The sequence below is a fragment of the Chlamydotis macqueenii genome, chromosome Z, assembly GCF_036417535.1.
Source record: "Chlamydotis macqueenii isolate bChlMac1 chromosome Z, bChlMac1.mat, whole genome shotgun sequence".
In the NCBI taxonomy this organism is placed as follows: Eukaryota; Metazoa; Chordata; class Aves; order Otidiformes; family Otididae; genus Chlamydotis; species Chlamydotis macqueenii.
The window spans coordinates 66,373,595-66,387,360 of NC_141593.1; the positions used below are offsets into that span (position 1 = coordinate 66,373,595).

The window sequence follows — 13,766 nt, forward strand, 5'->3', positions numbered from 1 at the left end:
AAACAGACAAAGCTTGTTTTCTTAAGTAGATATGTATGTGTACATACTGCCAGTCTGGGGTGGGGTTGAGATGTAATCATGAGCTTTCTGAGGGCACTTTTCCAGTGTAAGAGAAATTTAATTCAGATTGCTATTGCTAAAAGAATTAAACAGATCGTTCTTTTGAGTCAGACTGGAAATTAAAAACGTTTAATTAATCTCTGTATACTTTTTACTATAATCAAATGGTTGAACTAAAATTATCTAGATAAATGGTGATACTGTACAGCTGCAGACACTGTGGTGAGACTGTGTTTATAAACAAAATTATACAGGTCAGAAAAAAGTAAAGTATTTCTATAAATAGAAACAGCATTTCTATTATTTCTGCTTCATTCAAACAATTATGCTGGCATGTAATTAAACACCAGGGTGTAATGGAAAGGATGTGAAATACAGAGATTGAGAGATTGAAATTCATCAAAATACTTCCGGCACAGGAAGGAACACAATTTAGAGAAAAGTTTAAGTTCTCCCTAATTCAGAGAGTTTGAGGGCTACACAAATATAGGTAGTAGTAAGCTCAAGCAATTTCGTTCAACACAAAGTAAAATTTAGGTTACACTATGTAACTGGAAAGTAACTGGAAGCTACTTTCGTGACATTTTTACTATACCATAATGAATAAAGCCTGAGTTTAACTTGCATAGTGGACCTGCAAATGTAACAGGTCAGACGGACTGACCTAGATCCTATCCTTATTATCTGATTAAGCATAAGATATTTATAACATCCACTTTATCTGAAAAGCATCTCTAAGTCACATGAAATATTAACACGTTGCTTTTCTCAGTTCATAAATAGTTTAGCACTTCCAAGTAAGAAGACACACTGAGCAACCAACAACTAAGCACCTCTGTACAACAAACTGCTAAGAACAGGTAAGTCTATTGTATACCTCACTCAGTAACTTGCACTGTTCAGATACTGCAGAACGATGATAAAAGAATCTAGAAAAGCAGTTTCCTTCCTCGCTATCTACACAGCCACCCAGAAAGACAATTTGGATCTACTGTCCAGAAGAGCACTAGAGACTGAAGAGCTATTCTGAACCCTAATAGGTGACTACGAGAAGCTATTCAGCTCCCAGAAAGGTCTTCAAGGAACTGTAAGGCATTTGAGGCTCTCAGTGCTTTCTGCAACGAAATATTCAATAGATACAGACCCCTGTGTCAGGATATCACAGATTTCACTTATGTAATCAATTATCTTGATGTGCAAGCTTTTGAAAGGCTTAACAGTAAGCGAATCATTCATACACTATACATACACATACATCTATCTGAGACCCACTCTATGTCATGACACACATCACTTCATGGTCTAAAACTATTTTGGGCCACACCTGACTACACTAAGAATTGTAAATGAAATTGCTGATGTGCCGATTTTAAGTTGAAAAACGACTGGTCTAGTCAGAGTTCTCTTGACATAAGAGTGAATGTATTACCAGACACGATTTTTGTTGCTGAGCTGATACAGCCATATTATCAGTTCAAATCATACATGCTGTATTGGGAGCCTTTCAGAAGACACTACATTTGAGGAGTTAGTGATCTTGAAAAGGCTGTCTGCTCTACTGGGCTTGAGAAGCCTGCATCTTATTAATATAATCTATAACTAATCTAATGTCTTTGGCAAAGGTAAACTGTAAGTGGATCACGGAGTGGAATTCATTGATCCTGATCAAGAGCCCACTGCATGTTTACGAGTTAGTAATCCACATAACACTTAAGTTGAGTAGGCACAGGCCTGTGCTGTGCGGCACGAATTGCTTGGCTGCAGGATGAACTCAGCCAGCTCACTGCAACAGAGGAGCCTCCAGGCAGCTTCCACTCGGTCCTGGTGATTATGCCACCTGCAGGGCCTTGCCTGTGCTTCAAAGTGCAGCGAAAATTTATCAGGAGAATATCCTTTAGGATTAGAGTTGTTTTCTTGTGACGAAATTATATAATAGCTCAGTGGTCAAAAAAAAAAGCAGACCTTCTCACCATGGACAGGATATCCTCTGCACAATACACTATGCAAAAATCCACCTGGGCTCCACTGGGTGCTGCATGAACATGGGATGCCCAGCACCTGAAGGCATGTAAGATTCACTATCTACATTCCTCCTCTCACTCTGTTTTATTAAACAGTTTTCTTATTAAGCCATTTTGTTGTTGAGACTTTCTTACTGAGATCCAGAAAGAACATGTACCACCTCTTTCTCCTCACCTCTCCTTACCCACCCCTCTGGTGCGGAACACCTGAACCCTAACAGGTGACTATGAGAAGCTATTCAGCTCCAAGAAAGGACTTCAGGGAACTGTAAGGCATTTGAGGCTCTCAGTGCTTTCTGCAGTGAAATATTCAATAGATATAGACCCCTGTGTCAGGATATCACAGATTTCACTATTTGCACCTAGGACACCATTTGCGCTCATTTTCTAAGATCTACCTGACCAAAAAGCTCAAAAGCCACAAGGAAAGTTTCATGTAAAGAGGTTTTGCATGTGTTAATCTACTATATATTTGTAGTGAACACATATATATACATTTGCATGTGTCTCTCTGTTCATGTACACACACACACACAGAGCGCTTTATGTATCAAGGTTCTCATAATCTAAACTTCTCTAGCAAATGTTTGAAATGTAGCCTTTTCACCTGCAGCCAAAACAAGGCCTTGAAAAGATGCAGCAAAAAATAGCTGCTGATTTTTCAGTAGGTTTCAAACAGTTTCCTTACTTTCTCATCAACTTGGAAAACAACTTTTTCAAAGACAGTCCAGAAAACTGCAAACAATCTAAAAGTAATACTCAGCACTTTAGGTTTGTTCACAGTATGAAAGCTACATTCACTTCAAAATATTACAGGAAAAGACATAGCTAAATATTGAAGTTCTAACGTACTTAGAAGTAGATTTCCACTTATTATGAAAACAAAACAGCAAAAAAAACTTACTTGTATGAGGTCTAAAATGCCAAGCTCACTTTCTGAAGAATCCACACAGAAGACAAAATACAAGGTTGCATAGTGTCGGTAAATCAGTTTGTTATCAGATCCACCTATTAATCTAAACAGGAAAAAAAACCAGGAAAGCCGAGTTAGCATCTCAGGATAAGCTGGACAAATCCTCACAGTTACTTCAGTTAATAGGAGGCCTATAGTTAATGGTTGGCTGGAGCTTCCAGAAATCCAATTACATCACAGCTTTTATTTTGTGATATAATTACAATGAAAGACTAAGTACCAAGACAGCCAAAGTTACATTTACCACACAAGCACAGTTATTGTTATACATATGGCTAATAATTACAACAACATATGCACCTTTTTACTAAAATAAATTCAAACAGATCATGCAGCTTCATCAAAAAATGAGCATTAAAGGTATTTCCACTACACACTAGTAAGCACTGTAGAGGGATTAATCTGCTTTACAGACTAACAGAACGCATGCCTATGAATCCTCCCCTGTCCTCCTCAGAGGAGCATCAACAGAAAAAGATAACTATAATGCAAACTGCCATTTGGATTACAGAAAAAGCCTTAAATCAAGTTTATGGTCCACTTAATAAGCCAGAACATGTAACACTCTTGTGCTACAAAACATTTGATATCTTGAGAAATAAGACTGTACTACAATCAATAGTTTGTGATGCAATGTTATAGTCACAAAAGCAACTAGATTTTTATGGACTCACTAATCACTGAGTTACTGAACAAGAAGAGAAGAGGTCTAAATAGGTATTTCCTTCCACTTTTCCATTATAAGGTTCTCAAAGCAGGTACATAAATCACAAGAAGAGATGTTCTTCAGACCACTGACAGCTGCTTTGAGCAGTAGGAGGCCCGCTCAAATAGAAATGAAAATATTTTGTAGCCTGAACCTACATGGCTAAGAACACCATAATTCTCCCTTGATTCTGTACCAGAACTGAATCACCCGTTCAGTGTAACATAACTCATCCCTCTAGCTTCTGCCTTTATCGTAGGGAGAGAATATGCAAACAAATAAAAAGAACATGAAATCTTTTAGGTCATCTTCACTTAAGCACATTGCTTTGCATTAATGCTTGGGTAGGGTGGAAGGAAATCCTTTGCTCCTGAGGAGCAGGAACTACAGTTAAGAAGTATCAGACAAAAATATTATAAACAAATGTGAAAGTTGAAAGAAATGGCAACTAAAGTTACCCAGCTCTTTCAAATACTTCAGTACACACAGTTAGTATATATAAACTGTTGAGCCCTTTGGGTAAACTCCAAAGTATAAAGTGACCCCTGTCCTGAAAAAAAAAAAAAAAACTAAAAAAAAATACTGAAATGGTAACTCTGGAATTGAGCAGAAGGAAAGCCAGAATGGTGTCCTCTCTCTTAGTTTCTTTCTGTTGCACAGCTATTATTTTTTTAAAAGGCTCTAAATGGCTTCTGTCTTTCACTTACAGAATTCAAGCCAGCAGTTTCCAGCTTGAAGCCATCTCCAAGAACATAACGACAGAATCATCAGCTAAGTAGTGCCAAAAGAATGAATTTAGCTTAAAAAATAATAAAATTAAAAAATCGGGAATTATCTTGATCAGGAAAAAGGTATCATAGCTGACACAGTACAACTAAGCATTTAACTCACTCTCCACAGAGAAAGCACAGGTACTAAAATACTAACTTTCAGTAATCAGAAATTTCCATCATTAAATATTTAACAGGCTAAGACAATATATATGTTTAGACTGGAGATCACGAGCTTACTCCATCAATTATGAACCCTTTTCCTAGAAGCTGGCTTTGTAACTATTTACTCTTGATGACTACTAGCTCAAAGTAAAACGCTCTTCCATTTCAGAATTTCTTCTCTTTAACTAAAGGAAGACCACATTAAAAAAAAAAAATTAGATGATTCAAGAAAGAATATTTTGTGTGTGTCTTCTAGACACAGAATATGTAAAGCTGGCTTTGCTCCTACCTTGCTCTACCTTTATTAATGAAAAAAATCTTGATTGAAATTGCATTAGTTAGCACATTTAAAATCTATTTTTTTTCTTCCTAGTTTGTATAGCAAGCCTGAACCCTGATAAATAGGCCGAGGAATCCTAATCAGAGGCTGTACACTCAAATTTTAGGAGCTCAAGCCAAAGCACCAGCTACAAAATATTTTAATTTTCTCAACAGGTATGGCAAATGTCAATGCCTCTTCAAATGAGATGATAAATCTCTAGGCCAATTATAGAAAAATAGGTCATGTATCGTCTGCCTGTTTCTTCTCCATCTCATGTTTAAAACAATTACAGCACTAGATATGGCACTGTGTCAGTTACAGTACTAGGAAAAAACCAGTTTTATTGCCTAAATCATTTTGATACATATATATACTTATACATATTTTTATATATATATATGTCTGTATGCTTCAGTTACTAAAGAATATGTATACCTGCCGCAACATAATACTACATGTACTAAAATCTCTGAAGTGACACAGCATTTATATTACAACTGTAAAAACAGTTATATTACAATCAGTAGTGATATTTGCTAGCCAATAAATATTTGGCATTTATTTCAAACTTGATACTTACAATCCTCCTTCTAGGAAATTACAGACATTTTCATCACGTTTCGATACTAAATGGAAAGTTTCTCTGATAATTTGTTGCTGTGTATCTTCACTCTATGAAAGAAAACATATTTTGCTATCAAGTTAAAATGGATTAATTAAAAATGCACAGCACACAGAGCTAATAAACAGAACACAAAGTATATCAGCACCCTCAAACCATCTACTTCTGAAGCCTTAAATCTGCTGACTAACAAGATGCATATTGGTTTTGTCATTTCAACACAAAAAGACATTTTTACAAGTTAAGTTGCAGAAGAACATATGCCTGAGAAAGAACCGTGAAAAACGTGATTGTTTTTAAGAAACTTCTAAAAAAAAACCCTATCTAAAAAGAGTTTCTTCAAGTAAACAAGAAGTCTTCTCATGTATTCTGAATTTTTTCTTTTATCTCTACCATAGCCTGAATAGCTATAGATGTGCTTTGAAACTACTTTCACTCAAGGGGGAAAACAAAGTCTCAAAAGATTGAAGAGGGTGGGGAAGCTAAAAATCCCACAATAAATAACTCTTTCAGAAATAGCTTAAAACACAATGGCATAATGAGCAACAGGTTCTAAGCCATGAACTCTCCTTCTAGCAGATCAGAAACAGCACTTCTAAGCTTGAATTTGTTTGACTCTTCTTGAAGCCCCACTATGACTCCATCATTCCTGCACACTTGCTTTTGCTACCCTTCTGTAAGAATGGTCTCATTTTTAACAAGCCTGTACTTCCATAATAAAAAAAAATTCAGATACTATTCCTAAAATCCTGCATTTGTTTTACAGCACAGAACCCTAAAGTTACAGAGCACAGTTAGGTCCCTTCCCTACCCAAGCATATAAGTCAGCATATGAACAAACACTCTAAGCACAACTGGTGCATGTACCTTAAAAGTTATTTCGGCTAGAACAGCGCAATACCCTGCAAAACTGCTAAGCAAACAAAGCCTCGCATCAGTCTGGTTTGAATTCATCACCTTAAATCAATGTGTTATTTCACAAACAGCCTCTAGAATCCACAAAGATATCAGCAAAAAGCTCCAGCAGAAGTAAATTGCTCCATGAAACTCAGAACAAGAAAGTGCAGGTTCTTCTGCTTTTATAGTTTGTGTTCCTTAAATTGTGCCTGTCTTACTCTGCTACACTTATCTCAGTTACTTCCTCCATATTTTCTATAGGAAAGAGACAACGTGTCTTCTTCCTTAAGAAACTGAGTATTTAAGATAACTTCTGGTTTCAGAATCTGCCCTTATTCACAAAGTTGTTCAGAAACTTATTTTTAACTTTGAAATTGACACAGGTCTATATTCTGAAACATAAAACCATGGCACATATGTATTAATATTTAATTGCCATTAATTATTATTTCGCTACCTAATTGCAAAAGATTATTAACTTCATTTTATGCACCAGACACTCTTTTCATTCTCATATATATCAGGGAAAAGAGTTACACACATTTTATAAGTTTTGGTACCACAAAGCAAACAAATACCTCTTCCACAGATCTGACCAAATTAATCTCTCTACAAAGTAGGAGATGCTTTCACTTGTAGAAAAAAAAACCCTCAGATTTGTCTCCAGTACTGGGTCCATCAATATTAAAGTATGCATAAGTTTCAAAAAGTCCATAAATAAACCTGTCTTATTGAAGTCACACACAAAAAGATAATAAAGAAAATTGCACCTCTTTCTGTGCACCACCAAGCTTTAGGGAAATCACATGATTTCTTTATTTCATTTACTATTCACATTTTCAAAATTTCAAGGTGTTCTGTTTATACAGACATATTACCCTACTTTAAGCATTGAGGATTTGTTCTAATTCCAGTTCTGACAGTGGTAGAGCAGAATGGAGGTGACAAGAAAAATCTGGTATCCTCCTCTCATTCACTCGTCTCCTTCCCTTGCTTTTTCTCCCTCCCAGGACTTTGATTACACAGCAGTAACAGAAGATACAAAAGGATCATTACATTTGCATGGAAAATGAGAATGGAAGTTAACTCTTTCAAATGAATGCAAATTTTGCATACCTTTCCAAAGTATTTCATCTACCTGTTTAATTGTTACCTCCACACAGACCGGGGATGCACACAAGGAGAATGCTTATCTATCTATGCAGGTGAGAATATTCCATTTTAAGTTTTAAATTAGAAAGGGTAAATGAAAGACATCTACTTGGTAGCCCAGAACTGGTGAGAAAGAAGAAAATGGGTTCACAAAAGTATATCAGAATTTCCCAATATTGCCTTTTTAAGGAGAAGGCATCAAATTCAGTATCCACAGCAATGACGTGTATCAGTTACACTCCTTTAATGAAAAGCCTGACAGTGCAAACTGAATTATCAGAGTCATCATTTCTGCTCTGAGATGTAGAGATAAGATACATCACTTCCAATAAAGTTAAATATGACTTCTGTAATAGCCAGAATCACAAGTAGGTGGCCACAAATCCAAGTAAGTAATAACACTACTGGAAAAGAGTATTTTATTCACATAATTCTGGGAAGCATCGGTTGCTTTCCTGTGTTTTAATGCCTAAGGCCAGCCCAAGCAGAGCTCAGCCTATTTGCTAGGAAATACAGTACATGACTAAAACACTACCTTAAAATCTCTTATCCTTGAAATAAATCAACTGTTTCCACACTGTTTCTTAATTCCTTGTGGCTGCACTTTCATTTCATTCAGATCAAGTGCTTGTGCTGCATTTTCAGATCTGCTTTCCTACTTGCCTTCTCATATGTAAAAGAATATAAACTTTTCTGTTTCACTACTTTTTTTTTTTTCAGGTCAACTGTATTTTCATAGTACTCTGAAAGTTTCCAAAAGAAATGGCTCTGTTTATTGGACCTACGAGTCCTCCAACACCCATTTTCCCCATTAAAACACCTCAGCCACAGCATGGAGACCGGCAGCACCACATCAGAGAGGCACAAAGCCAGGCTAAAAAGCAGGGCAGAGTTCAGAGGAGGGCTTCCACAAACAAGCCCTGAGAACCGAGTCTGCCGTTGAGCGCGGCTCCCTTTCTTCAGTCTCAGTGCTACTAAAGGAGGCGTCCAGTGAAAAGCACGCTGGCTGGGGAAACAGCCCTCTCCGAAGTCTGATGTTCCTTACTGCCAGCTCTGACAAGGTCTCAGCACCCTCCATTTTCCCACGCGCCGGGCCCACGCCGCGGCCTTCAGCAAGGAGCAGCAGGCGGCACGGCCAGCCGGCAGCGCCCTCCCGGCCGCTCCCGAGGAGACCCGCGGACCGCAAGCACGCACCCTCCCGCCCCCCGGTCCCGTCCCGCCCCGCCCCCGGGCAGCAGCAGGCCCCGCGCGGCCCCGGCCCGCCCGTACATAGCGCTGGTAGAACTTGGAGAGCCGCGGCTTGCCGTGGTTGTTGAAGATGAGGATGGCTTTGATCATGGTGGGGCGGGGGGCTGCGGCGGCGGCGGCGGCCGCCGAGCTCGCTGCGCTGCGCTGCTCCTGCTGCTCCCCGCCCTTCCTTTCCTTTCCCCTCCCCCCACCCCCTTCCCCGCTCTCGGGGCGGCGGCGCCGGCCGGTCGCGCGCACCACGTCGCCGGCGGAACCGCAGCCCTCAGCGGCGGAACGGCCCCGGCCGCGCGTGACGCGCCCCTCCCCGTCACCTGACGGGAAGGAAGGCGGTGTCCCGCAAGGGACAAAACGCCTGTGCGGGGCGTGACTTCCGCCGCCCGGGCAGCAGCATGGCGGAAGCGGAGGAGCAGCCGCTTGCCTCGCCTCAGAGCGAGGGCCGGGGCGAGGAGGAAGCCCCAGAAGGCGGAGCGGCAACGGGGGCTGCAGATTCGACCCCACCTCCCGCCGGCTCGCCGGGCACCGAGGAGCCCACCGGCGACACGAAAAAGAAAAGTAATGGGGCGAGAAATCACCGCCGGGGCGGGCGGGTGGGCGGGTTTGGTGCGGTGATGGGCAGGTGCGCTAGCCAATCGGCGGTGGGAGCGGGTGGTTCTGGCGAATGAGACGGCGGGGGGCGGGTCCGCGGCCGGCGGCGTTAACGCGCGCCCCTCCCCCGCAGTTGACATCCTGCTGAAGGCCGTGGGCGACACCCCGATCATGAAGACCAAGAAGTGGGCCGTGGAGCGCACCCGCACCATCCAGAGCCTCGTCGACTTCATCAAGAAGTTCCTCAAGCTGGTGGCCTCCGAGCAGCTGGTAGGGGCGGGCGTACCCGGCGGCGCGGCCCGGCCTGCCCTGCCCGGCCCTGCCCTGCCCGGCCCTGCCCTGCCGTGCCCTGCCCGGCCCTGCCCTGCCCGGCCCGGCCCTGCCCGGCCCGGCCCTGCCCTGCCATGCCCTGCCCTGCCCTGCCCTGCCCGGCCCTGCGCGTCGCGGGGGAGGCGGCACCCGCCACGGCGGGGAGCTCGGCTCCCCCTGGGTCCGAGCTGTCACACCTTCCGGGGACACTGCGTGAATGTCGGCCGCCGCTTTTCAGCAGGAAACTGGGCGTAGTAGAGCTCCTGGGAGAGCGCACGGCAGCGTGACGTTGAGATGAGCTGCAGCGCTGCAGTTTGGCTGTGCTCAGCTCCAACCCTTGGGCTTTTCGCAGTGTCTCCATTCCTTCGTGCTGACGTGCAGAGCTGTGCGCATGTTGTGCAGCGATGCACGTCGGTGAAAGGTCCGCATACACAGTGTAACTGTAGAAGTTAGGTGTGTGGAAGGAGTATTTGGGAAAAAGCCTGAAGTGTTTGGCCTTGACCTGCTGAATACTGATGTCTGTTTCCTTCAGAACTTACTTCTCAAGCAGCTTAATTGCTCTCATAGGACTCATATCTCTTTTAAAATGGGTAACTTGGAAATGTTCCTAGTTTGGCAGCACATTACCACTATTGTTTATGTGTTGCTTCCTTGTGAAGCCCAAGTGCCCTTTTAGTAACATTGGAAGAGCTGGAACAGATTCAGAAATATAATTGTACTAATTTTGCAGTTAGCAGTAAACTCTTAACATCCATACACTTCAAAGTTTTGATTTAAGATACAAAGTGAAAGCTAGACTCATTAAAATAGTCAAATGCATAGCTAAAGTGTAGGTGAAATCATTCTGCGCTTGGTCTAGAGGATCTTATTTAAGCATATAGGCTTAAACAGTTTCACTAGCCATCTCTTTCACCCAGAAATCGTGAAGGGTTTCTGTTCCCAAGGCTTAATATCTCAAAGAAGAGTAGTAGTTCAGGTATGTACTGTTTGTGGATAGTCTCAACAGTTTAGGTCATTAACTGGCATCTCCTTGTCTCAGGAAAAAATATAGGAGCATGGAGTCTTGCAGTGTGCCTTGAGCTTAAGGCTATATTTCAGGAGCAAAGCTCTAGGAATTTTGTGACTCTTCTCTGGAAATAGCACAGGATACCCTGCTACACATTGCCCTCTTGCACTGCAGATCCCAAGGCCCTCTTAGACGTTATGGACTAGCTACTGTCTGCATAAAAATGTTTGGAAGAGGAAGTGAGAAGGATTACTTTAAAAAAGAACAAAATAGTTGTTTTTTATGTCTGTGACTGCTGTTCTCATTAAGCAAATTTGGAATAGGGGGAATGGTTTGGATACTTGAAAAAGAGTAGGAACTAAACCAGTGGGTTCACTTTGTGCTACTGTATGGGAGACTAATGGGTCAGCTTGCAGGAGCAGGCAATCAGCATGCTTGCCTTGGCTTGATCTGGTTGGCCAGTCAGAGCTGACCCCTGGAAGTCATGTTGACCCTCCACACTGAAGTAAAAATACTAATTTGTAGTATTTTGATATGGACATTAAATATTATAAAATAAATGGTAAATAAAGGACAGATTTACATACTTCTAGCTGCACAATGTTTCTTCTATGTGATCTGTGATACCTGTGGGGGATCTCCATCTTCTGTTTTCTTTTCTTGCAGTTTATATATGTAAACCAGTCTTTTGCTCCATCTCCAGACCAAGAAGTTGGGACTCTCTATGAGGTGACTTTCATCTTAAATATCCTTTCCGAATGTCTTTAGCAAAATTTATCAGTTCACTTCTGGCACTTGAAATCTGTTACTGTCCGTAGCTATGCTGGTAATATCTTGCATTTAATGTAATGTAGTTGGTATTCACAGATCTGTATGAATATGATTTAAAGAGAAATGACTTTGTACAACCTCTGGAAATGCATTTCTTCACATGCAGTATGTCATGCCTCCCGTTATGACGGAGAGCTTTGTTATCAGTAACAGCGTTCCATGACACAGTTATCTGGTGGTGGGGGGTTTTGTTCGTTTTGCTTCATGTATATGATAGTCCATGTCTAATCTAACGGCTCTTGTTTGTTTTGTTTTGTTTTTTCTTGCAGTGTTTTGGAAGCGATGGCAAGCTTGTACTGCATTATTGCAAAACACAGGCATGGGGATGAATGACAAGCAATGCAGTTGTTTAGGTGTTGTCTTCAAAAATGGAAAAGGGAGTAACTCTCAAACTCAACTTGTAAACACACAGAAAGAAGGATTTTTGCATTTCTGCTTATGACTGTACATTTATAAAGAGAATGCAGATGAACAGCATAAAAGAAGAGCTACCTAGGCTATCTGATCGTGTAGCTTTTTTGTACGTCTAGGGTACAGAAAAAAATCTGCATTTGCCATCTGTAGAGTAGAGCCAGCTCTCTTGCTGCTGAGTTCTCAATTGCTGTATCTGAAGGGAAATCAGGTACAGATCAGATATCAGATTTCATAGTTTTCTGTAGGACTGGGCAACTCTGTCACTCTGTGTGCTGTACTGAAGATAAAAGTTCCTTTTTATTAAAAGGGATGTTTATTGTACATGTAGCCTGGGACCCACTTTACTTCTGACATGTTGTGTGTTATGTGCATTCTGTTCTTTGTGAGGGCTTCATCTTGAGCATGCATTATCTCATGTCATTTCAAGACAGTATTTTGATTTTTTTGGTCATAATTAATATATAGATATTGGTATATAATCTAATCACTTCATCCTGTGCCTTCATCCTGTTGGTAGTGTAAGTACCTCACTTACAGGCACAGCATAATGATAGGCCTCAGAAATATCTTCCTTCCACCCAAATTGTGTTGTGATTTCTTGAAGGCTGAATGCTTCAGCAGTTGCCAAGGTGTTTCTTCTGGCACTGTTTAATGACTAGCATCATTAGCTGAACGGTGCAACTACCTGTTGCATCTTTCAGTTAATGAAGAAATTGACATGAGGTGCTAAAAACCTGTTATATATATTTTGCTTTTGGCTGCTGTTATTTTCCTGTTTAACCAGCTACATGTTCCATCAACAATATAGAATACACTTTAAATCGTTTTGCTAAGTCATAACATAATGAGGAATTTTTTTGCATTCTGGAGAGTCTTTGGTACCTTGACTAGGGTACTGACCTTTGCTTTTATTTATTGATGGGTTTGGATGTGGGGGGTGGGTTTTGAAGGTTTATTTTAAAGATCTGTTGTACAATCTTTTATGTTTGCTTAAGATGAACTGAATTAAATGTCAGCTCTTTGCTCACAGAGTGTTCTTATGCTGGATGACAGTTTTGGTCCCTGGCATAATCCGCTTCTTCAGCATGTACAGGCAAAACAGCGTGTCCAAGTTTAAAGCAAGCTTGTACGATAGTCTTGAGCTGTTCTTTGCTGTTTCTTGTATAAGTGGCTCTTGTGTGGTGTCTGCAGCCTGTGTATCAGATTGTTTCCACCCTTAGAGGACTTCTGGAAAACTATTACTCTGCCTGGCTTACTGATGTTGCTGCAGTTTGCATAGAAGCTACGTATATGGCACCTGAAATCTGTTACTGCCCTGAACACAGGCACATGCCCTGAATGCTCACTGTGTGAATAGCTTGATGCATTTTACCGCTTTTTAAAGTGGAAAACTTGGATTCATTGGATGAAGCTAACAAGGCAGAATTGGTTGTAAACGTAAGCAATTCAAATAATCAGTACTTGTGTCTGCTCAGAACCCTGATGTCATGAATCTTTGTCTGTGCAGAGGTATGCATTCTGTCTTCTTGAGGAAATTGCCTGCTGTTACTGTGAGGCCGGCGTAAGCTTGCACAGCCACTAGAGGGTACACAAGGACAAAGGTATTTGCATAGTTTATCCTAGATTTTTCATTTCAGTCTTTTTCTTAGTATGTCCACTTGTCGGCCTTACAAATATAAGTAGTT

General features: G+C 41.2%; 2 protein-coding genes across 3 annotated transcripts in view; one reads left to right on the forward strand and one right to left on the reverse strand.

Annotated features, from left to right (window-relative positions):
• The window catches only part of AP3S1 (adaptor related protein complex 3 subunit sigma 1), a 38,670-nt gene extending 29,479 nt beyond the window's left edge, over positions 1-9,191 (reverse strand). The window contains exons 1-3 of one of the 2 annotated variants that reach the window (XM_086770552.1): positions 8,958-9,178; positions 5,598-5,689; positions 2,986-3,097 (exon numbers count right to left, since the gene is read on the reverse strand). In XM_086770552.1, the coding sequence (XP_086626678.1) occupies positions 2,986-3,097; positions 5,598-5,689; positions 8,958-9,026 (273 nt within the window). In that variant the 5' untranslated portion in view covers positions 9,027-9,178. Of the gene's footprint in view, positions 1-2,985; positions 3,098-5,597; positions 5,690-8,957 lie in introns of both variants that reach the window. The other variant, XM_086770554.1, reaches the window with a different exon arrangement.
• Positions 9,192-9,303: 112 nt separating this feature from the next.
• ATG12 (autophagy related 12) lies at positions 9,304-12,402 on the forward strand. The gene is made up of 4 exons (XM_086770259.1): positions 9,304-9,488; positions 9,655-9,791; positions 11,503-11,565; positions 11,937-12,402. The coding sequence occupies exons 1-4, from the start codon at positions 9,326-9,328 to the stop codon at positions 11,994-11,996; spliced, it is 423 nt and encodes a 140-aa protein (XP_086626385.1). The 5' UTR covers positions 9,304-9,325; the 3' UTR covers positions 11,997-12,402.
• The last annotated feature ends 1,364 nt before the right edge of the window (positions 12,403-13,766 follow it).

Excerpts from the sequence above, each read along its gene's own strand:
- ATG12 (XM_086770259.1), top strand. The coding sequence starts at position 9,326 with ATGGCGGAAGCGGAGGAGCAGCCGCTTGCCTCGCCTCAGAGCGAGGGC. Across the intron at positions 9,792-11,502 it reads TGGTGGCCTCCGAGCAGCTG|TTTATATATGTAAACCAGTC; the intron begins GTAGGGGCGGGC and ends CTTTTCTTGCAG. Across the intron at positions 11,566-11,936 it reads AAGTTGGGACTCTCTATGAG|TGTTTTGGAAGCGATGGCAA; the intron begins GTGACTTTCATC and ends TTTTTCTTGCAG.